At 37.1% G+C, this 25,768-nt stretch overlaps 1 protein-coding gene, 1 long non-coding RNA gene and 1 other non-coding gene across 4 annotated transcripts in view; 1 reads left to right on the top strand and 2 right to left on the bottom strand.

Moving 5' to 3' along the window:
- The first annotated feature begins 3,770 nt into the window (after positions 1–3,770).
- Trnaq-cug (transfer RNA glutamine (anticodon CUG)) lies at positions 3,771–3,842 on the top strand. The gene has a single exon. It is a non-coding gene; the product is annotated as a tRNA-Gln (tRNA).
- Positions 3,843–9,005: 5,163 nt separating this feature from the next.
- Positions 9,006–25,768, bottom strand: part of LOC120346974 (uncharacterized) — a 36,460-nt gene continuing 19,697 nt past the window's right edge. Inside the window, exons 4-7 of one of the 2 annotated variants that reach the window (XR_013478853.1) lie at positions 14,147–14,266; positions 13,888–14,049; positions 9,458–9,577; positions 9,006–9,143 (exon numbers count right to left, since the gene is read on the bottom strand). Coding sequence is in view for 1 of the 2 variants with exons in the window: in XM_078117655.1 (XP_077973781.1) it covers positions 13,982–14,049; positions 14,147–14,266 (188 nt within the window). In the remaining variant the exon portion in view is untranslated. Of the gene's footprint in view, positions 9,144–9,457; positions 9,578–10,266; positions 14,050–14,146; positions 14,267–25,768 lie in introns of those variants that run through there. The other variant, XM_078117655.1, reaches the window with a different exon arrangement.
- Positions 17,069–24,852, bottom strand: LOC120348114 (uncharacterized). The gene is made up of 3 exons (XR_013478855.1): positions 24,721–24,852; positions 17,920–18,030; positions 17,069–17,822 (listed from the first exon to the last, which is right to left on the bottom strand). It is a non-coding gene; the product is annotated as an uncharacterized LOC120348114 (long non-coding RNA).

Genomic DNA, 25,768 nt, shown 5'->3' on the forward strand with positions numbered 1-25,768 from the left:
CATATGATTAAACCGCCCTTTCTCTCGCCCGAGAGAAATATGAAAATCCTATCTAAGGATTAGAATGCTGACATTCCAGCAAAAGTATTGGCAGTCTGAGCCTTGTTAAGACCAAAGGTAGACCACAGACTGCAACTTTGCAGGTGACACATGGTCGCGGATCTCATGCTATTACTACAGCACAGAGCTGTCTTCATGTATTTATACAAACAGTACAAAGAACAGCCTTATTAAAAGTCTAAAGTCCGTTCTGTGTGACAGGAAATGTGACGTAACACGACTATAGAAAATGTAATTGATGACTAATTGATCACTTGCTGCAAACTGCAAACAAATATGCAAAAGCTAAATTTATTTACCTAGTAGTAGAAAAACTTTCTTTTGAAATTTTTTTTGCCAAAGTGAATACCGAAGCGCATAATATGTATTTTTTGTTTTAACTATAGTATTTTTTGTTCCAATGAAAACATCAAAGTAGCGATGAATTTTCATTCCAATAATATTTCTTTGAAAAACAATCACATGTATGAATTCCCATTATTTTTTAAATTTAGGATAGGATAGGATTTACATATTTATTCCGGGGAAGAAGAAAGTCGATAAGACGGCTTATCCATATGGCGAACCAAGCCTCTCGTCCGGTTACCAGTCCATGTCGGGTGTGGGAATAGTTAGCCAGTTATTATCATTATTTTTTTTCAGAAGTATGGACTTGATGAAGGAAACCGTAACCGCCTAGCGGTCACGCGAACCACTCTGCGGCGGCGAGGAGTCCAGCAATCCTCTCGCACATGACTATCCCTGTTTGATATTCGAACCTGCGAACACGCAGGGTAATTAGAGGTGCGTTGCGTAGCTAGGCGGGTTGGAACAGTCTTTTCGAAATGTAAAACAAAAATTTTTCGGTATCATACATAGAAATTTTTTGAGAATGAAACACTTTTTAGACCCTCAAGACTCTTGAATAGGGTGGCTTACCCACTTTGCGGCCACGACCTATTTGCGACCATCAACTTCATCGATTAAATTAATGCCGAAAGAATTAACGAACCGCGACGATATTTCTCACGCGTTATCGTCCACTTATCCCACGTAGCTCTAACGTATTACACTGAAAAGCGACCACACACAAAAAAGTTATGACCAAAAACCGACCGAAGAAAAAAAACAGACCATTTTTCCATGTCGCCAACTACCCATTGTTTCATTGAAAAAGCTTAAAATTCCACACAAATATAAGAGATAAAAAGATGAAACTTGGCAGGTGGGTAGAGTTGTGTTTCTTTTAACCATCTTTGAAGTTTCGCGTTTCTACATTTAAAGGAGGGGGAATAGAAGGGTGCGCATTTCCAATATGTCGATAATATCTTTGTCGACCAATTTGCGACCACCGTGTTTCAGTCTGTTTGATTGCTGCGATACGGTGCTTTGTTTATAATTTGACGAGTTTTGTTCGAAATAACCGTGTTCTTAAAATATATGACGGTCAGAAATGCAATTAGAAGCCAATTTTTTTCACACATGGCTGCGTATGCCTTAGTCTCGACGCAGCAGAAATGATGTTCAAGGATGAAATAAATCCGTGGTCGCACACTGGTCGTTCGGTCGCAAATACGTCTTCAGAGTGTCATACTTTGGTGGTTTATATAGCTTTAACCCCTGGTCGTAGAAAGTTAATCCGAGGTTTAGCGTGTAGAATAAATGCCAATGCACCTACCGTGAAAAAATTAACGGGTTAGAAATATTGGTTTTTGTTTCATAGCGGTTTGAATGAAATCGTCCGCAGACTGGCTACACCACCTTATGTAAATTCGAATGAACAATGAAGCATATATGCACTCCATCCCTCAGTCCCTGGTACAGTGAAAGCTGATCTGTAAAGTGAAACGCTAAGTTGAAAGTGAAAACGCTATGTTCTTTCTGTATTCCTGTATACTGTAAATACTGTTCACGCTTGCTCATAAAACCTGATTTGATTAAGGAACTTTTATACAATTACAGAATTATTAAAATGGTGTGGAAAACAATTCTTATTTTCTATTACAATTATATATTTTATTCTAATTTATTTTCAACTTATACATTTTTTTATTTACTATATACAGATATAATCTATCTAAAGCTTCTCTCTTTTTCCTAACTTTATTAAAGCCCTGTCGCCTGTGGTTGTGTGTGTGTGGGTGTGAAATGATTCAATAATTTTAGGTGAGTGAACAGGGTAACAGGGTACGGTAACACTTCTTTATGGCAAAACCTTCCATCTTATATTCTGTACGTTTTAAACCTTATCCAATCATTGTATCGCCTTTTATGCTGATTACGGTATGTAAATAAACTTATCTTATTCACAAATTTATGCAATCCTAAACACACCAAACTCCAAAGCACTCATGGGGTGAAATAAGATTATGAATGCAATATATTTAAGATATCGACATAGGAAACTGGAATTTTATAATAATATTGCCATTTGCGATACATACACCTGCCAGTCAGACGAACTGCAGCTAAATACCAGCAAAAGCAACGGTCTAAAAGCAAATATCTGAATATAGACGATATGCACACGCCCTCAGCACAAAATTCTCTGGCAACGCGTATCCTCGCAACGATAAAGCGCAGATCACGAGACTTGGTAAGTAAGGTTTAATTTGTGAGCTTGGGCAAGTGTGGGCAGGTGAAATTCGAAATTCTCATCAAAATCAATGCGCGCTTATATGAATACTTATAAGTGAATTTTGGTTAGTATTAGTAGTATTAGTATTTACATATTTATCCCGGGGGAGAGGAAAGCCGATAAGACGGCTTATCCATATGGCGAACCACGGCCTCTCGTCCGGTTACCATTCAAAGTCGGGTATGGGATTAGTTATATTGTTTTGTTTTCGGAGGCATGGACTTGGTGGTGGAGGAAGCCGTAACCGACCAGCGGTTACGTGAACCACCCAACGACGGCGAGGAGTCCAGCAATCTTCTCGCACATAACCATCCCTGCATGGGATTCGAACCTGCGAACCCACGCAGAGTAATTAGAGGTGCGGTGGCGAGCGTATTCCTAACGCTTAGCCCGTTGAGCCACACCGCCGCGCCTTACACAGTCAGTGGGTACGTCAAAGAAAGGATTATTTTGCGCATGATAATAAAACTATTACATCTGATTGACATCGCCCGAATGCACATCAAATAAGCAAGCGAAAAAAAAGATGTACCAATACCGGCCCAAACTGGCCAAATTACATTCTTCACACGATACAAAGTTGATTTAATGCTCTTGCGCCCGTATATTATTCGAGATGTAGTGTGAAGGGCCGTGTTTGAAGAGGGTGGTTCCTTTACCCCAGGATAAATATGTAAATCCTATCCTACATATTTATCCCGGGGAAGAAGAAAGTCCATGAGGCGGCTTAATCATATGGCGAACCACGGTCTCTCGTGGGTTCATATCGGGTATGGGATTAGTTAGCCAGTTATTTGTTTCAGTACATGCACTTGGATTATATATTTGAGCTCTAAATAAGAAGGGGGTGTTTGAAATTCTAGTGAAAGGTGTAGGAAAATCACTGTAACAGACGATCGATAAAGGTAGCGTATTACAATGATTAATAAAAACGCACTTTTAAATAAGACATCAATACATATCTGTTTTACGCTTTGTTCTTTCGGTATGTGAGAAAATAAACTTCTGGCTGACTGATATCTCCGGCGCGTTTCTCGATCAAAATACGAGAGAACATGTTTGTATACTGCAATACGAACAATCGCGATCGACCGGTCCCATGGTGTAACGGTTAGCACTCAGGACTCTGAATCCTGCGATCCGAGTTCAAATCTCGGTGGGACCTTCATTTTCATACTTACAGTTTTAAACTTTTATTTTATCGCTATTTCACAATGGGATGATAGCTCAGCTAAACATCAGCGTAAAGATACAATTTAATTTTTAAGAAACGAAGCAGTTATTTTAGCAGTTCCCTTTTGTTATTTATTTGATTATGCAAAACGGAGCAATTTATTCGCAAATGCTGAAAGAGTACGTACACGGTATTATTTTTCATAACAACAGGACTACACAATAAATAGGAAATAGGATTTGTATGCCTATGCCACGTTCGAATATAAATTTTCCATCTGGACTTCAAGGCAGCAGCAGATTTATCATTCGTATTTTTGCCGTTATGAGTAATTTTGGCTCCAATTCTAACCAAAAAAATATTTTAGGATATCCCAAGACATCACTTTGAAAAGTATAAGAACAAAAGCCAAAATAGTATTTCGCCGATTAAATATTATTTTATTCATTGATCAGATATAAATCTGGCAACCACAAAGTTAATATTTTGGCGCGCAATTTTTTAATCTGGTTCAGGGTCAAGGCAGAGGTTTAGGGTATTTGAGCTTTTCATTGATTTAACCTCACAGTCACAAGAACTAAACATATGGATGGATTAACATTGGGACGTATAACTACGCCTGTGTGAGATATGATGGCAAAAATGCGACAACAGATTGAAAGCAGGTATTTAGTATTATTTCCTATGGGTACGGCAACCTTTTACTTTCGCCATCCTACCGGTACTTTATGCCATATGGCCCTGTGTGTTTGTATTGTAACTATTAGTACCGTGTTTCCCCGAAAATAAGACCTACCCTGAAAATAAGACCTAGTCTGAATTTTATAAATGATTTTAATATAAGCCCTTCCCATAAAATAAGACCTAGTCGATAGCAAGAAATGTCTCTTACAAGTTTTAAATGATTAATCTAAAACGCAATAAAAAGGAAAACGTGTTATTTATAAGTAAACGGGTATCGGTTTTCATATTTATAATTTATATATTTTAAAATCTCGTAATTTTCTTCTTTGTAATTTTGTTTTTGATAAATAAATGACATCCCTCGAAAATAACCCTAAAGGTATTTTTGGAGGAAAATTGAAAATAAGACCCGGTCTTATTTTCGGGGGAACACGGTACCACGGCGGAGTTCAAATTAAATTATTTTGGAGGCTTGTCTGTGTTTAGTTTTCTATTGAAGCGTGATTGGTCAGAATGATAGCGCCTTAGTAGGATAGTAACATTGCTTTTATGTTACATTTTATTGATCACCGATTAGAATGATGGCAAATTGTATAAATCGCCATAACAAGAATAGAACTTTTCTTTTACGTCCTTTTTTGCAGTTATATTTGTAGTTTTTCTTTCAAGGTTCAATTGGTGCCACTGCTAAAAGCCTACCGTTATATGTCGCTATAGTATTATCTTGAATTATTATCGCTTTATAGTAGCATCCGAGTGTTGTTGTTTTTATCCCGGGGGAAAAGAGAATCCGAAAATGCGGCTTAATTATATGACATATACCACGGCCTCTCCAGGATGAGATTAGATAACCAGATATTTCTTTCAGTTGCATAGACATGATGGTAAAGGCACCCCCCTCGTCCATCACCACCTACGGCGGCGATGAATCCAGCAATCCTCTGGCACAAAATAACCCCCTACGGGTTCGAACCTCAGAACTCATGCATGGTAATCAAAAGTAAAATGCCAACGTGCTGCTAACGCTTAGCACAATGCGCCAACCGCCTAGGGTAGTATATATAGTAAGGTGTGTACGGTCTTTCCCAACCCCAACCTCACTACGCCATTAGAAAATTTTGCTACAACACGTAACAGAGCTTGCCAAAGTGTATAAACAATCGCCGTATGGGCACCAACGACCAAAATACAAAGTCACATTCGCTAGCGAGCCATCGACTGGAGATCATTACGTAGATCTCAAATAACAATCGACGAACGATCACGAAGCATAAATAGAGCATTATAGCGTGAATATTTAGGCATAATATTTTTAATTCATGGTTTAGAGGTTTTCTCATATGCGGCTCTACGATTTTGCTCAGCAAAACACTACCCAAATAAATTCAGGAACATTAATTTTAATATAGAGATGGGTGTTGTATAACTATAATACTTATAAAGACTGGTACTCCCATAGTATGTGCAACAAGATGGCGGACACCGGAACGTAGTATGTGTATCAGGCTAGGGTTAGGCCATGATTTCAGGTACAAATACTACAGAAGTCACTTGGCTAGTCCCCGAACTCGTAATATAACTAAAATAAGAGGTGTAATAAGAAAATTCAGGTGTCCGCCATCTTGTTGTTAGAACAGGGCCACTCAACTGGCGGACCGCGGTCCGAATCCGGACCTTTCGAGTATTTGATTCGGACCGCACCTAATTCTTTATTTTAGATCATTAGCCCCACTTTTAAAGTTTCCTTTTATAAAATGACTCTTGTAGTTTTGAATATATATGAAAAGAACTATAACACCATAATAGGCAATTTTGATTAGCTAATAATCATTAGCCGGTCAAGGAAGTGTGCTTTTTTAAGGATGCCGATATATAAATACTGGAAAGACCGGACCCAAATAATTTTGAAGTTTTGTATGCGGATCTTCGGTAAAAATAGTTGAGTAGCCCTGGTTTAGAATAGGTAGTGAGTGACTACGCGTAATTGAAAACCTGTGATTATTCATTATTTCTCCGTCGGTCTGCAGCCTTTATTCATGAACATATAGGTCATAAATCATAATACTACCAAAAATCAGTTTTTGTGACAACTACTTCTTCAACAAAGCATATATTATTACATTACATGATATAGCCTACTGAGCAGTAGTAGTACAACCATGTAAATCAAAATGTTGAATTTTCCAAACTTGAGACTTTAACTATAGAACAGATTGAGATTTTTCAGTTTCGCAGTTTACATTTTGGTACGTCTATTACTTTCGATTAGTTTTGAGTTTTATTCTTTCTCCAGCCATTCTTATCCCACGACTTGGTTACAATCTGCCGTGACATCTTTTCCCTAGTAGGTGTACCTTGCCGTGCACCCATTACAAGATCGAACTGTACAATTTGCATACGGATAATTCGGGCACTTAATATGTTGACATACATCTGGACATCCAAGAACCGGAATCTCTCCAGGACCACATGCTGCACCTAAAATAAATCAAAAGATAAATTAGGAATTATACCATTTGAAAACAACTAACATCACAGCTTCATGAGTCATGAATCATATTATCATATTCATGAACGTTTGGCCTGATCGGCTATCACTCAGAAATCCCACATTAAGATTCAATGGAGCGCATTAGTACAGTATAACAAATATTAACAAGCATTGCCAATGCTACTTATTAATTGATCAACTTCAAAGACCAGAAATTACGTGAAGCCGCTTATCCCCGGCTAACCTTATGTTTCAATATTCTAAAATGCTTTATTTTCATCATTTTGTAAGTTGCTCTTCCACGAATAATGTAAAACAAACACAATGCTATTGACCAGCGCCTGTGTAGTTGTAATTTCACTCTTTAAATCGATTACAACCGAAACTAAGGATGCTTAGAGGTTTCAACTGTTCAAATTTCGTTTCCCGAAGCCGAGGGTTGGCCTCTGAGCTAATCGTTTATGATTCTCAGTTTAATGAAATAATGCTCATTGTCCAGCCTTATGGTTTTCTATTTAATTGTAGAATCTTGTTTAGTTTTTGGTACCTAAGTTTACTGGTTGTCTCCTTTGGCATGTAACTTGTTTTCCTGTATAAATATCCATCCAATAGGCCTGGCATCTTCCACACTGAGTCACGCGGCGTCTAGCATTCGGATGACCCGGGCACACCAATGGTCTTCCATTTATGTCGAAACATTTTTCTTTAGAGCAAGGGCTGTATATCTGATAACCTGGGTCGCATTTGCCTGTAACACATGATTGTTTCGGCTCGTTTAAACGTTGAATTATGTAGTTTAAAATGTTGCTTCATCTGCTATTTGCGACTCAATTTCGGGGGTCTCAGTTCACGTAATGAAAAATATAGGAACTGATTCGGCAAGGACTAGTGCCCTACTAACTATTGATGCCAGAAAAGGCGGATGCTTAGAGCAGAGTTTTCCAAACTTTTTGGGCCGCGGACCCCTATTTGAGAATTCTAATTTTGACGGACCCCCGCGCTTTGCCGTATCAATTTTAGTGGTTAACCGACGAGTAAAGATAATGTTTCATTCACAACACAAACGACATTATGTGATAAATTAGGTTGGTTTTCACTGCACAATTTTTCGATTCTCGGAGCAATTTGTGACAAGCAAACCTATAGATCGGACGGCAAGGGTCGACCAGTATTTTGTCATCAAATTATAAGAGTGAAAATGCTGCCTCACGAATGTAGGTCGTTGCAAAAGGATTCCAATTGCCTTTTATGAGAGCAATGGATATTCGTCCGTAACGCCCAACTAAAAAATATACAATTCCTCTTTAATTGAAATCAATCATTAGATATCGATCAGACTTTTTCATGTCGTTGCGGACCCCCTCTGCAGTTGTCCGGGCCCCAGTTTGGGAAACCCTGGCTTAGAGTATTGAAAATATATTTATTTGTTTGTTGTTTTATTGACGACAACCTATCGTCTGTCGTTAAATGTCGCGAATCAGCAATAGCGCCTCGACTACCCAATCCCCGCGTCTTTGTCAGACACTTTAACGAGACAAGATAATGTCTTTATTTATCAGCTTCCAACTTACGATAGAGGTACAATACGATAAATAAATAGAGAACAATGACAAATTTATATACTAAACAACCAACGCATGAAAATGTTCACGCTTGGAACTGAGATGAATTATATTAAAACTGGATAGTTGTGGTGAAATGCCTCGAGGCTCCAAATTGACTGTTTTGACTTCGTTTCATATTATTGGCATTTTTCAATGGTCAATCGCCGATTAAGATCGTAAATTTCCCACCAACAGTACATTCCTAGAACCAAGTATACTTACAATATTGCGTGATGCTTTTTCCAGTGTGTTAATCACGGATATTGGCGCCGCAACCTTCTATATTTGGTTCACAAATTGCACCTAGGTTCCTTGAACAAATACATCGGTTTGGTGGACAACCAATTGGTGCCACTGGTATTATTGGCGACACTGGATAAATTGGGGATACCGGACAAATTGGGACTACTGGTACAATGGGAACTGTTGTAGCTACAGGAGGTCGCTGTCGGCGAGCGGACAAAAGCAGCGCAATTAATGCCAGGTTTGGCTTCTTTCCTGGTGGTTTTGGATCTGAAACAAAAACAGATTCTTATGAGTTAATTTTTTTTTGTTTCGAAAAGTCAAGCCCACTACCAACAGCCTTTTTAACATAGATAGCTCATTTCCTCATAACCCACCCAAATTCCCAATTTCTCAGATTGCCCACTCTACGCATAATCGCATTTCGCCAACGCACAGAAACGAGAGAACAATATTTTTCAAGCCTTCACTGGCGTTGTTTAGTCTTTTTTTAAAAGTAATGTTGAGTAATTTTTCATCCAACTAACTCAAGTTGAGAAATATCGCTAAATTAACTGAAGTCGGTCATGCCTTGAATTGCTTACCTGCAAGAACCACACAAGCCGTTCCACAACCTGTAGAACAGCATACTTCATAGTCTTCACAATCGTCAGCTTCCGTACAAGTCGGGTCTTCAATCTCATTACACGTATCTCCTGGAACTCCTGGTGATTGATTACGTATGAGAAAATGTCATTCCTCATCAAAACCGGCAAATGTTGGATGGTTAATAAAAACTTATTAGTCTTCTAACGTCTAGTTTACTAATGAATGAGCAGCATTTCTGTCTCCTGTTGATCGTGAAAGTAATTCCGATCCGTTAAGATACTGAATAGTGTTGAAAATGGGCCGAACTTTTTTTGAAAAAGACATCAGCTGTTTATTCTAAGCATTTGTAATTTCAAACGAAATTATACTTTTTAATTGAGATGTTTTTATTTTAATTCAGAGAATCAAAATTGTCTTAGTTGTCTTCCATGGAAAATCGGTTTTTGCAAAGAAATGTTGTTATCTATTGCTAACAATTCTGCTGTTAATTTTTTCGCTTATAAAAATATAAGTCTGGGTCATGAATTACGATACATTAATTATGCAGCTGTGGCCAGTCTGGTTTGAAGAAAACGCAAAAATATTATGAAAATGATTTTGTATTCAATAAAGTATGAAAATTTATGGTGTGGCGCATGGTATTACGTATGGTTCCGCTGTATCCGAAAGGACATCGACAGTTGAAACCTGCAGTAGTATCGATATCAACGCAGATTTTGTTCTGGTCGGTGCATGTTTTACGATCAACGGGGTTTTCACAGCCTGCATACTAACAATATTTCATCACATGTGGCACTAACTTTTTAGTATCAAGATGAAATGGGAAAATTATCGTAAACTTAATCTTACACTACGAAAAGTTATATTAAAAATGAGCGAAAAATTCTGCCTATATGCAGCTCTCACTCGGTTTCACACATACTGGTATATTAGACTTAGAGTACTGTGCAGAATTGGTAATTTTAATTGATCATTTAAATCTTAAGACAACCAAACATCAAAAAGTATTACACTTATGAACAGCATAACGTCATAATGCTCAAATAAAAAGTAAGAAAACTGCGCAAAGAATTTATTCAACCAATGAATAAATCCAACGGTTAATCGAACACCAGTCTCGCGACTCGTGTAACGAATAATGAAGCAGTATAAGCCTTAAGTGTGTGCGTTCCGCAAAAATATAGTTTTATCAAATTAAATCGCGCTTACACTGGCGAATCGTGCATCAAGTTTTGTTCTCGTTATAAATACGTTGGAAAATGTCACTTGTTCAGAATTGATATTCTTGAACAATAAGTATATACGTTTTTTTTTCAAAAGTTTTTTTTTTAATATATATTGCACTTTTGTATGAGAGCTCTCGGTTTGCAATGACGAATCATAGCAAATTAACCGATACTTTTGAATATTCGGACATCAACACTAAGTATTGTTCTTGACGTCATAAAATATTGGAAATTCTAGTATGATATTTCGACACAGCCGTATGCAATGTGAATAATCATCCATGTGATATATGATAGAATTTCAACTGTCAATAATAATAACTTAAAATCGTGAGTTGGTTTATTTGCCTTAAATTTATTGTAATATAATATTAAGGGAAATAAAATCTTATAGAGGCATTCTCTGGATCTTTTGCTGTTATATCAAATTAACGGAGTTCTCAAATGGAACACGCTAACTTATAAACCCTTCTGTTTTGGAGTCAAATTAAATCTAGTTAGTTCAATTAGTAGTTACAACTTAAGACGTTTCACACCGGATTTTGTCATTGTTTTAAATATTTAGAAGAATGTGACAATGTTTAGAGTTGACATCCTGAACATTCATTTATCGTACACGTTCCCGACACAACCCACGACCCGCTGCTTTGAAGCGAATAGAAAAAGCTTCGGTCGTGTTTATTTATATTCGTAGTGCTTGGAGCGTTTAAAATTAATACCAATAGCTAAGTATTGATTCACTGGAAAAAAAAATGTGGCATTGCAGATATTAAGTGTGTTTGTGATTCGTGCGAAACGAATTAGAATATAAGGAAACCCAGAAATGTCAAAACATCGTGATATTGACGACGAAAATGACACACAAGAAATTTTGGATATTTCTGGAAGTAATTTAATCGAGAACGAAATAATTAATAAAGTGCATTGGCAAAGTTTTTCTCCAATGGAAATAAAACCAGCTATAATCTGAATAATAAAGATGCCAGTGCGAATCCCTACCTAATAGACATGTTTAGAAACGTAATCCATCATTTTATTTTATGTTTTTTTCCCCATATTTACTCTATTTCTAATATATAACCCTTTTCCCTTTGTATATATGTGGTGTTACAATTTGGCTTTCAATTTTTATGAATTAATGGTAGAAGAATTTGAATGTTTGAGCTTCAAATGACTTTCGAGAGATTTATAATAACTGAAAGCTTGGCGGGAATTAACAACCCCTTTTTGATTGGATAGATTTCGTTATTATTAAAATACCCTTGAAAGTAAATTCGGTGATTGAATAAACTCCAAGCTTGACTTAACTAAAATTAGACGAAAAGCTTAATTTTTTCCCGAAAAAGCCCAAAGCTGGCATAACGAAATAAAAAAAATGCGCTACTTCAACCCGACATGGGGCAAATATAGACCAACTAGGTCGCAAAATTGCAATAATGCGCTACTTCAACCCGACATGGGCAAAAACAGACCAACTAGGTCAAAAAATCGTAATAATGCGCTCAGAGGCACCCGTGTGAATGACCAAATGGGGCCTAAAAGATCTTTTTCAGATGAAAAAGTCAAGCTGGTAATGCGCAAACATTGAGCAAGAGCGAGAAGCTCAGTCAAGCAGCCAACTAGGCTTATGACTTGAGCTAAAACACCAAGAAAATATTGAAGTACCCAATTTCCGCCAAATGCAGTGTCAATTTTTCGTCAATCCAACGTCTATTTTTTGCCAGTTTATCGATTTATTTTCTCGTTGGTTCATTGTGTCATACCTCATACGTAATCAAGAAAATATTGCAGTACCGGTTTTCCACCATTTTATTATCTCATTCTCGCCTTTTTTTGTTCGCCCGATTTTCAGTGTCTTATATATTTTCGCCGTAGTTTTCTCGCAATTTTTAGTGTCTTATATATATTCGCCTAATTTCCAATGTTTTATTTCTTGCCCATTTCCCCACCATCCTATTGTCTTCATTTTTGCCTATTTGTTGTTCATAATACAGTCCTGTTAGCATAAACAATTTTTTCTTACAATCCCCCTTATGGCAATCACTAAAATATAAAAAGCTTTAAAGACCTGAAGTCACTAGGCATTACCACTGATAATGCAAAGAGCTATAAACAGTCGTATAAATATAATGAAATATTTATTTAGAATTAATTTAATCATTTTTTACAAAATTCACTAATGCCTAAATTAATATAATCATCCAACTCACAAACAAATTTAAAGTCGTGTGAGTGAGAGGAAGGAATACATTACTCTTACTTGTTCCACACATTTTTACACTCCAAAAATAAACATTACTTGAAGTAAACTATATAGACAAAATTATGTGTAGCAAAATTGCTACCCCTTGTCGTGTCTTTATCAATTTTCAATCCCAAACTTGATTTTGTATTCAATTTATTACAATTAGTCGCAAGTAACGTTTATGGTTTTAATTCTTGTATATATCAATTGCTGTTTAAAACGACAGTCAAGTTTTGTTGTTTCAAGTTTTGTTGACAAACAATTGTTGTTGTAACAATTTTCTCGATTGTTCGTGACCGTTCTTACACAGATTATTCATGTAAAACAAGGTCATTCGACATATCACACGGGAATTATTCGCTACTTCGCATGTTATGTTGAAATATCATATTGGAATGTTCTAGAATATTGTTGCAATATTCTAGGAATATTGTACTGTTCTTGACAGTTTTCTGGTTTAAACAAGGAGATATGCATTACGTTTTATATGGATGGTCATATTAATCAGGAAAAGCACGCAGAACAGAAAAAGCACGCGAGCCGATTTTTAGGCTTCTTAATTTTGCGAGATTTGATGGAGCGCATTCGCGATGAATCGGAGCCGAAAAAGTGTGAATGATCGGCGCCAAGATGTCGCGTAAGACGGCGCCAACATGTCGCGAAAGACGTCGCAATATGAGGGAGGAAGAGAATTGCGTAATGAGCCAACGCAACTTTGTCTACGGTAAAGCGATTGAGACGGCATAAAAAAATAAAACAACGAAATTACTCGCGGACCGGCGGTTGGGAATCACTGATTTAAGGTACTATTGGGACTTTATCCAAATTGATTTAAGTAACCGCTAAGGTTATTTACTACATGAAATGAATTTTCTTTGGTTTTAAAATCATAAAACAAGCAAATACTCCTGTTATAGTAGTGTCCGTCAATAGCATTAGTATCTATAGCACTGACCTATTGGAAAACAGCGGGTAGAGCATTCATATGTTCCTATGCAACATATTTCTCCATCCGGACATGGGTTATTTTCATTACATTGGAGGTCTATTTAAGAAACCACACAATCATCAATCAGATCATCGGGAGGGGGGCATCTGTCGTCGAAGCCACCTTGTCCTGTTGAACAATATAATTGTGTCTCACTTATTCTCACATCACTAGACTGGGTCAGGTCGAAATTCCGAGAAATGCAAACAAAACATCGAATACTCACGTTCCATACAATCATCTCCAGTATATCCAAGTGGGCAAATACAAACATTGGGCGGCGATGACTCGACTTGACCGCACATATGATTTTCCGGGCAATTCGCGGTTGTTGTGCAGGTTTTCTCTAAATATTAATAAAACGTAGTACGAAAGGCTGAGCCAAATATGCGAATCGAATATTAAAATATTCGAATGGCATTCTACTATTCGAATATCCGGTACCACGTGACCTGCGCCGCATTGCTTGGACACGGAACTCGCGAGTCTCTAAATCAATCTTGAATCGCGCGAGAATTCACCCAAAGGAACCGCTAACAGGCAAAGGCAACAAAATTGAGAAGTAATTATCTTTGCGTTATTGTGTTATTTGCTTTCTTGCTATGCATAACGTATCGTTTCAATTCTATATTTTTACAAAAAGCGTACCGATCGTTCCGTAAATTTAAAAACGTCATACCAGATTAGGTATTTAAAATAAATTCCCCAGATTCTAAACTCCGTATGCTTGGCGACATGTTATTTGCCATTACTTGATCATCCGAACATAAAATTGATTAAAAGTAAAAGTCAAAATGACGTTTGAGACCAAACATTGCGAAGATGGCGATTTCAGATCGTCAGAAAATTCGAGTTTTATAAATAGCATGGATTTAAAAATGACCAGTCAAAGTTTTCCAAAAGCTGGCATGAGTTACTTTATGAAAAACCATTACTGGGTTGTAACGGGATAAGAAATGACAGCCTTAGTTAGTCCCTCCAATTCTTTCTATTAGCTTTAGGGATCCCTTTCATCCTTGGTCAAGTAATGTTTTGAATATGTGAACATTTTACTCGAACATGTATGGTAGAGTGTTAAAATTGTGAACAAGAGTAGAATAGAACGTGAAATCAATCGTGAATTTCGTTGTAACGACGCACACTCGTTCACGAATCGTTAGGCCTATTATCATCGGAAATGATTACAATTGTTGGATTTTAAAGCATTTTAGCAGTAATTAAGGCGTGACATCATCAAAAGCGATAATGGCAGTGTTGAATTTACAAATTCCGTAAATAAAATTGTGAATTACTCAGTAACGATTTTGGCTATATGTTTTGTTGCACGAAAAAAATGTTAAAACTTGAGGGAATTAGTTCTAATTGTTATTTAGTTATAATTGTTATTTATTGCCAATTTATTTAATCACTATTTTAAATCAACATTCAGGATTCATGCAATCGCAGATTTGCGAGGTTTATTTATTTAGTGCGAAATATAACACAGACACCATAGAATACATGAGAAATCAGTTATCGCTTCAATAAATATCTGCATGCCGGTGCAATAATAATATCACCGTTCGCCCTTAACTGGGACGGTTAATTTACAAGCGGTGATAAGTAACAGCCAAGCCAACGCAAAAGATACAAAAATAGAATAAAATTAATTTTGGTTTTGAAATCAGTTCTTAATGTCTTTAACAGCTGTTGCCGATGTGAACGCACAGGTAAACTAGAAATATAAAACATCGATATCCGCCAACACGCAAGAATTAATACTTGAACAAATAAATAAGAGAAAGGGCGGAACTTTAAAACCAACTTTTGGATATCGCCGCCGAAACAATCGCGGCGACAAAAACAATCAGCGATTATGATAATATCAACCAGTAAAAAACGCTTTATTCCCGACTTGTCAATATTTCTATTATTTTCGACGTTATGAACCCCTGTTGTGTATAAAAAAAATATTCGATATTCGTAAAAATATTCGAATTATTCGATTCGAAAAAGTATTCGATTTTGCCCACCCGTAGTTACAACATCAATAAAACGACATAATAGGTGGCCTATTATTGATCTTAAATGTTAATACAACCAAATACCCCATCACAGCACAAAAATTAATGGTATGATGGCAAACAAAAATACTGGAATTTAGCATCATAAAATCACTGATGAATCAAATCGTGAAATTTTACCAGGCCCAACTGTGTGAACAATTATTGTGATTTTGCAGATATTTATATTTTTGCAAAACAACATGAAGGCGTGCGCACGCTGGGACAATTGGGTGAGTTGATGTAAAAATTTCAGAATTTCTTCAGAGTTTACGTAATAGTATCGTTAGGCACTAAGAAATTGTCACATTTACTCGAGGTATTTATAATTAATACACCAATTTTACCAGTTCTAAATTAAAACTACGCTAAATTAACTACGCTACCCCGTAATAACATTACTGAATTTTAAAATTCGCTTTAAAATTTTTACAGGCATTTATCCCAGCATTAAATATTTTACAAAACTTTAAATTTTCTACTTAAATGTTTGATTGATTTTTAATGGAAAATATATATGAAAGCTAAAATTAAAGTCTACATTTCCATGTGACATTAGAATTGACAATTTTAAAACTGTACGCCCAGTGCGAAATCATGCTGACCAGGCGATAATAAAATGAGTGAATCCGCCACTCAATATTCTTTTGTGTTCGTGATGGACCTTATTATCCATTTTTACTCACTATCGGGGATGCACTCGTCTAATCAGTGTTCGATCAAGTGTCTTCAAATGAATTTGGTATTGTAATGAAAAAAAAATATATTGTAATCTATGGGATTTCAGCGCAGATTATGGGATTTCTCTTACAGCCAGGACGGGTAGTTTATCGCTCATGCTTATGTTCACGAACTGCTGTAATATTTTATTTTTGTCGTCGACTGTTTGTCTGTTTCAGAAGTCGTTGTATAGAAATGTTGCAAACTCCCCTTTAAAAATACTCATTTTAAATATAACAAAGAAAGGGTACTCCTGGGATATGCGCACCAAGATGTCGCATAACCTGAACCCTAACCTGGTACACAACCTGAGTTCAGGTTGTCCGCCATCTTGGTGCGTATACTTCAGGAGGTCCAAAGAAAGAACTGTTGTTTGATCTGGGTTTCTGATCAAAGTTCGAATCCATATTGATCAGAATATTTCAATAAAACTTCAGACGTTTAAAAGTCAAAATAATATGTTCTTCTCATTTTCTCAAAACGTTTATTTTTATGAATTTAACTAAAACAGTCCAGTGAAATTCACGCGCGCTATCAGCGACTTTTTGTTCTTTCGAAAATTCCAAGCCGTCGCTGACAGTGGATGATAAGAGATTTACATAATCGTGTAGAGCTCGCTTTATTTGTAGGACTTTTTCATATGAAATGGGAAAAATAATATTTTTAGGCTCGAGTCCGTGTAACCAAGAATGCGAGCACGATATACTGGCCGCCTCAAATCTCTATTGAAGGGGGATTGTACGAAACTCAAATTACCGCGCGTCATGTGGGGTTTTGTCAATGCTTTCGCATAGTCTTACCTGGTGAATTTGGTGTATTAATGAGGCGAGGACAATTCAAATACCGATTGTGGCCATATCCATATAAGTTCCAATGCGGTTACTTACTACATAAAATGACTTTCTATTGGTTTTCGAAATCATAACACACACAAATATTCATGTATTGCAATGACCGACAAATTATCTAGGACTATTGTAAAACAACGGTATGAACATCCATCTGATCCTGGGCAACATATTTCTCCATCTGGACATTTGTCAATACCCCCATTAGTACATTGGCGGTCTAGTTAGGAAGGGACGCAAACACCACTCAGATCATCGGGTTGAGGGCATCTGTCGTCGACGTAGTTTGCTCCTGTTGAACAATATAATTTTGTCGCACTTGTTTTCTCATTACCACACTAGATCAGGTCGCAATTCTGAGAAATGCAAACAAAACATCGAATACTCACGTTTCATACAATCCAGTCCTCCAAATCCGTCTGGGCAACCACGAGCATTGGGCCCTGTTGATGGTTGAAAGCACATTGTATTTTCAGGGCACTCCTCGGCTGATGTGCAGGCTAATAATTAATAGTAAAAAACAAAGTGAAAGGGTAAAACATCAATAAAACAACGTAATATATGGCATGATATTGTGCTTAAATATCAAAATAACCCGATAACATCACAGAGTAAATGGATGATGACTTGCAATATAAATCATTAAAAATTTGGTTGCTTGCCAAGGGAAGAACGCTTGGAACCATCCATAAAACCTAAAATTTTGAAGATTTTGGTCAACCGGAAATGGACAAAATTAAGCAGTTTAATGTACACTTCTAAAAAAAGTCAGTTTGCTTCAAATATTGATAATTACTGGTATTTAGTCAAGTAGAAGCACAGATAAACTTCAGGAGGATTCCTCAGGAAATCAAACGATTATCACAACATATCAAATAAATTTTTATCAACGACACTTGCATTTCAAAACTGAGTGTTTTGAAATTGATTTTGAAGTGATCACTACTATAATACCCTAGGAAACCACAACGTAATTGGATTATTCACAAACACTCTGCACAGTCCAAGATAAAATGGACTCAACAGTTGTACTATCAGATGTTGCAGAGTGTTGTACTCCGACGTGTACCTTGACACTTTAACTCTGAGCGTGTTTTGCAGATTTTCATCAGTGAGGCGCGTTCCGTGTTTGTTCCTGGTGGAGTGAGTCGCGGCGGTGTTGATGGCTACAACAATTAATATAGTGTCATTCCGAGTTCCCATATAAATGTGATTTAAAGGTTAGAATCCCACGCGGGGATAGTTATGTGCGAAGGATGTGCTGGACTCCTCGCCGCCGTTGGGTGTTTCACGTAACCGCTGATCGTTTACGGCTTCCTTCGCTATCAAGTCCAAGCTTCCGAAAACAAATAATTAACTGGCATACGACGTGAAATAGTAACCGGACGATAGTAGGTGGTTCGCCATATGGTTGAGCCGTCTTATCAGCTATCTTCTCACCGGGATAAATATGTAAATCCCATCCTATGCTGAGTTTACGTCAAAAATGTTGATTCACAAAGATAGGTTGAACCAAACAATGGTCTCGTAAAATAGGATTGCTGTATGATTTGAATCGCGAACTTTTCCTGTCTGTACTGCGCTGACCAGTGAGTGGATAGATTGCGTGACAAGATGTGCCCCACAAATGAGACACACACGCAGACTGTTTACATGGTGGTAAAAATATATCCACCTCCCGATCATCGTGAAAATTGTGGGTTTTTCATCGTTTTTCTGCCATTTTTCTTAGGAATCAATAATTGTATTATTGCTGCTACACAAACCAATGGACAAGATAAAGCGCGGGTTTGTGAAACGTAATATCAGTGTGATGTCATAATTGGAAGAGTGTTAATTGATCCGTAACATTGATGAAAATCAGGTTGATAGTTACAACAATTAATATAGTGTCATTCCCAGTTCCCATATAAATGTGATTTAAACAAGAATAGCAGGTCAAAATTTGATTGATTTAGCTTACCTTTAAGCGCCGTTATTAAGCTTAGTTTGGAACAGACCTGCGGGCGACTCATATGTAGGTCTGGGCATTTTCGAATACCTTGTGATTTCAGAATCGAATCTCGAATACTTGGAAATATATAATTGTGAGCGACTCTTTTATGGTAATTGCTCCTCTTAACAAATGAATTACTAAAGCCATAGAATACATCACTCAGATAGATTACTGAGCGTTCACACACAATAACAAACACGTTTTATCAATAACTCACTACAGGGAATAGTCATATGTTATAATTGCGTTGGAAAATTATGACTTCAATGAACAAAAAATGAGGAATTCGCCTAGATCAGGGGTGGGCAACCCCTGGCACGCGTGCCAAACTTGGCACGCGAGCTCGTTTATTCGACACGCGAGCGAGGCGAAACGAAATCGTTCTCCTTTAAAGACTCTGAATTATCAGATATCAAACTGAGCATTCGTATATTCATTATGATTTGTTAACAATCTATTATTTGAACTCTTTTGTCCTTTCATGGCATATGGCTACAAACAAATATACTACGACGTAATAAATGAGTGAGCTCTCGAGAAATTTTGTCGAGAAGGCCGCGGCATTCATTTGGCTACATTCTTACGTGATATAGTCCGTCTGTACCACCATTTTTTTCATTTCTGCTTGATTTATGGAGTTGTACGGCTCAATTGGTTACTTGCTAACTTACTGTTATAAATTGATTTCAAAAGCAATATAAGCGATTAGGGAAGGGAATACAAGAGAGAAGTGCATAAAACGAGCTATTGCGTGATTAGTATGCCATTCTCGAAAGTTCTTCATGTCTTAAAAACTTTGTATCTGCATTAATTTCAATGTTTTCATCTACATATTATGCATTTGAATCTTTTTTCTCAGTTATGAACCTTATCAAGTCTCGTAACAGGAGTAGCCCGAAAGATGAAATCAGTAGTCCGTGTGTTTCTCGAAAAGTTACAAAATATAAACCCAATGTAAAATCTCTATCAGTGGTAATGCAGCAGCAGGAGTCGCACTGATATAGAATGAGAGTTGCTGTTTTTGTTAAATTGCTTGCAAAGTACTGCCTGGTTGTAAATTGCGTTTTCCTGTGTTTGTTTTATTCTTTTTTGGTGGGCGGGCACGTACACTGTACGCTTTATCACTTTTTTTAAGTTATGCCCGTCTCCCAGGTATCTCTGCATCTGTTTTGTGTGTTTACTTTTTGTATTGTTTATGTCAGAGAACCAAAATAAATGATTGATTGATAGAAAGTAATCAAGTCCATTTGTCGGATTGATATTTTTCCGAATGGTGAATCTGTCTGTACGTGTTTAAAAGGTTTATTGTGTATTTTCGAATGAAAAGTAGCAGATAATTGTTTTTAATTTTGGTCGGCACGCGGAAGAATTTCGTCGTTAAATTTAGCCGATTTTGGCACGCGAGCCGACAAAGGTTGCCCACCCCTGGCCTAGATCATTGGCGAAAAGAAAAAAACAAGATGGCGGCGATTCGAAATTTAGCTTTGGACCGATTCGAATAAGTTACTATTCGATGCGGAATTCCCAGCCCTACCAATAATATCTTCACGGGTGACTTGATGCCCGCGGGCAACGCTTTGGTGACCCCTTCTTTAAGCCATAATTTGTTGATAGCGCACAACAATGTTTTGGACATAAGTCTTTTTTGCACTAAATTATTTCTTTTTATCCTTGCCGCGTGTGTGCCGTAAGGCAACATCACCATACTCATCAATTTGCTTAAAACCTAGTAAACACTATTATATGGAGCATTTTATAATATAAATGATAACAACGTGCATATGAGTAGCCAAAACGAACTGTATCAACTATTCTGAGATCTCTTTTTCCACAAGGTATCTTTTTCCTATGGTGCCATTGGTAAAAAGCGATTAGTTCTCAATTTAATTAAAGAGATTGTGTTAAAGAAAGCTGATTACCTAGATAAAAAATTTGATTTCCTTTCATTACATAAACATTTAATATCACATATTGGTTGAAAAAAATTCTCAAATTTTACTGATATAAGTAGACTACATGACTCACAACAGAATTCACTAGGTATGTGCAGTCATGCATAAAGACTCATGTCCAGTATATTTGAAATTTGTTATGGTGTGAATAGGGCTTATATCCACTTTTGTAGACATAAGCAACTTTTGCATAAAAAAACATCGAACCAAGAATTTTGAGACATAATTCCTGTACTTCAGCATAGGAAACTAAGTTAAGGTTATCTTCCAAACTATCCTGCTTTGGCGGTCAAGCCTATGTGCAACCGAAAGAGCATGGTTTAAAACCTCAAAAAATTGGAAAAAGTGAAATCTGAAAAAGTGGACATAAGTCAGTTTTGTTCTACAGCAGCGAATATGAATGTCCTCTTGTCCTCATTTATAGCGGCTGAAAGTTAAAAATGGAATTTTTCTCTACAAGGCTATTACTGTTATTTGTTTCTAAATTTTGTATGGATTCTATGAAATCTGATATACCGTACAAAATTTCGCTGTATTATTTTTATTCATGGGAACGCGGATTGGTACTCCAGAAGTATGTGAAACAAGATGGCGGACACCGAAATGCAATATGTGTACCAGGTTAGGGTTAGGCCATAATTTCGTGTACAAATACTACGGGGGTCACTTGGCTAGTCCCCGAACTCGTAGTAGAACTAAATTGAGGTAAATTGCAATAACATTATAGCCTAACCATGGTACACATACCCGGTGTCCGCCATCTTGGTGCATCTTTTAGGCCTGACTGACTGTCTGTTTTGATACTGCAAATTTGTGTGTGACAAATGTGACAGTTATACAGACATTACAGTTCAAAAGAAATTAACAGAATTAAATAAAACAAGAGAGCTATGCTCAAATATATGGGCACGTTGGCCGAAACGAAATATTTTATTATCAATTCACCGAAATAGGGTATCCTGAACAAAAGGATAGGATAGGATTTACATATTTATCCAGGGGGAGAGGAAAGCCGATGAGATGGCTTAATCATATGGCGAACCACGGCCTCTCGTCCGGTTACCATTCCAAGTCAGGTATGCGATTAGTTATATTGTTTGTTTTTTCGGAAGCATGGACTTGGTGGTGGAGGAAGCCGTAACCGACCAGCGGTTACGTGAACCACCCAACGACGGCGAGGAGTCCAGCAATCCTCTCGCACATAATCCCTGCATGGGATTCGAACCTGCGAACCCACGCAGAGTAATTAGAGGTGCGGTGGCGAGCGTATTCCTGACGCTTAGCCCGTTGAGTCCCACCGCCGCGCTACATGGCTAAATTACAGTGTCTCAGTACCGCACCGTTTTACCGATTTTAAGAAAAGCACCAAGATTAGAAGACATTAGTCATAACAGTTAGTGCAAGCCCCGCTTTTACGAGACAGTTACGAGTTAGTTCAGTGTCACCGCGATGTGTTACGGTACCGGAACTGCCATATCTTTAGAAGTTCCTGCCATGTGACAGCGTGAATTAAAATTGCAAGATGGTCCGACTCACAACTGTATAGTAACACCAGCGATCCGAGTCACTACTGTAATATAACACAATTCAGTCGGTGTGTGTGTCACAAACCACAATGTCCGTATTTGTTTGGTGTATTTTTGTGTTTGAGAGTTACCGCTAGATGTTGATCAAGAATTACAACGTCATCTTCAAACCGTTGCTTTGTGAATTTCTTGTAGGAAACCATTCGAGTAGTAATACTGGTCACGCTTACTTGTTTATTGTTTTAAATGTACTCTGATAGACTTTATAGTTTCGTTGTATGAATTGCGTGATTTAGTTATTTATCGTTATTATTTAAACACCACATATTTTTATGTTGCCATATACTATGATGCTGCCCATTTGATGCATTTGTGCGCCTCCACTGTGTCAATACCCGTAATAGTATTATGAGATTACGATAACCCACGGTATGTGCGAGGGAATATCTCTTTCTGTGGCATATGCTCATTTGAATTTTCGTTACTTCCCACAATTATAGGTTTATTACAAATTCATAGTCAGCATATTAAAGAACAAAATACTCGATGAAAGTATACAAATAAAAACTTATTACAAAAGGGTGCTGATTGATGATGAAAAAATTTACTTGACTTGAATTTCGTGTTTTTAAAAGTTATATATTTAAATGTCCATTGTTAAATTTAGTTTCCGCTCAAATGTTGTTTATTTGCGGTAATATTATATTATTCAAATATTTCTGCGGCTAATTATAAATCCATGGTGAGACCTCCGTATTTACGCATGGGCAATTCAAAGTATTGAAATTTGATATTCGGATTCGGTCATCGCGCAATAACTTTGATCTGTCTAGTAATGATTAACAGATTGATGTTTCTCTCGCGATGGCATGCGCGCCCGCCTCTCTCATTTCATCGATTAATTTTGCTCGTGATGCACACACAAATGCGACGCCATCTTGGCGACTTATACTCTGCTCGTGATGCACACGCAAATGTGGAAACTTCAAATACAATAATTAAAAAGCGTTTATATTCCAGATTTACCAAGCGAGAACGCCTATTCATCAAACTAAACTGTCGGGGAAGGCATATTATCGCTCGCAAGATATTTCATGGTCCTAATTGCAGAATAAACTGACATCGAAAAAAATTAATATTACCATATTCGCCCAATAAGACGACCCCCCCCCCTAAATCAGGCCAAAAATTTAGGTCTAGAAAATCGTCTTATTCGCCGGAAAATACGGTATTTGGTGTGTTTGTGATGAAAAACAAATCAAAACAATATTAGAATATAACAAAGCCCTTTTATTCGTATTATAACACTCTTATTTCATTTGACTAATGAATCTGAGCTGATTCAGATTGCGACATGTTTTCGTGGTCTGTGCAATAGCCTCGATTAATCAATGCGACTTTTATTCTATGGCGTAACTATGGCTATGGTTTCAATCTAAACTTGGGATATTAAATGAAAGAAATATAAATTCTAACCCGGTGAACCGTATGTATTGAATATCAAATAGACAATAATAGGGTATACTAACATGCCCTCCACAGCGAGGCTATTTGAATAACTATTGAGGCCAAATCCATTATTCATATTGGTTTAAACAAGGTAACCGCTAGCCTACAACATGAAATGACTTTCTATCCGTTCCCATAATCATAACACAAGCAAATACTTCTATTATAGTAGTGAACGACAGAGACATTAGTATCTATAGCACTGACCAACTGGAATACAGCGGGTTGAACATCCGTTTGATCCCATGCAACATATTTCTTCGTTCGGACATGGGTTACCTTCAGAACATTGGACGTCTATTTCGGAAGCCACGCAAACAGCAATCAGTTCACCGGGATAAGGGCGGAATTCCCAGCCCTACCAATAATATCTTCACGGGTGACTTGATGCCCGCGGGCAACGCGTTGGTGACCCCTTCTTTAAGCCATAATTTGTTGATAGCGCACAACAATGTTTTGGACATAAGTCTTTTTTGCACTAAATTATTTCTTTTTATCCTTGCCGCGTGTGTGCCGTAAGGCAACATCACCATACTCATCAATTTGCTTAAAACCTAGTAAACACTATTATATGGAGCATTTTATAATATAAATGATAACAACGTGCATATGAGTAGCCAAAACGAACTGTATCAACTATTCTGAGATCTCTTTTTCCACAAGGTATCTTTTTCCTATGGTGCCATTGGTAAAAAGCGATTAGTTCTCAATTTAATTAAAGAGATTGTGTTAAAGAAAGCTGATTACCTAGATAAAAAATTTGATTTCCTTTCATTACATAAACATTTAATATCACATATTGGTTGAAAAAAATTCTCAAATTTTACTGATATAAGTAGACTACATGACTCACAACAGAATTCACTAGGTATGTGCAGTCATGCATAAAGACTCATGTCCAGTATATTTGAAATTTGTTATGGTGTGAATAGGGCTTATATCCACTTTTGTAGACATAAGCAACTTTTGCATAAAAAAACATCGAACCAAGAATTTTGAGACATAATTCCTGTACTTCAGCATAGGAAACTAAGTTAAGGTTATCTTCCAAACTATCCTGCTTTGGCGGTCAAGCCTATGTGCAACCGAAAGAGCATGGTTTAAAACCTCAAAAAATTGGAAAAAGTGAAATCTGAAAAAGTGGACATAAGTCAGTTTTGTTCTACAGCAGCGAATATGAATGTCCTCTTGTCCTCATTTATAGCGGCTGAAAGTTAAAAATGGAATTTTTCTCTACAAGGCTATTACTGTTATT

The sequence above is a fragment of the Styela clava genome, chromosome 11, assembly GCF_964204865.1.
Source record: "Styela clava chromosome 11, kaStyClav1.hap1.2, whole genome shotgun sequence".
Taxonomy (NCBI): domain Eukaryota; kingdom Metazoa; phylum Chordata; class Ascidiacea; order Stolidobranchia; family Styelidae; genus Styela; species Styela clava.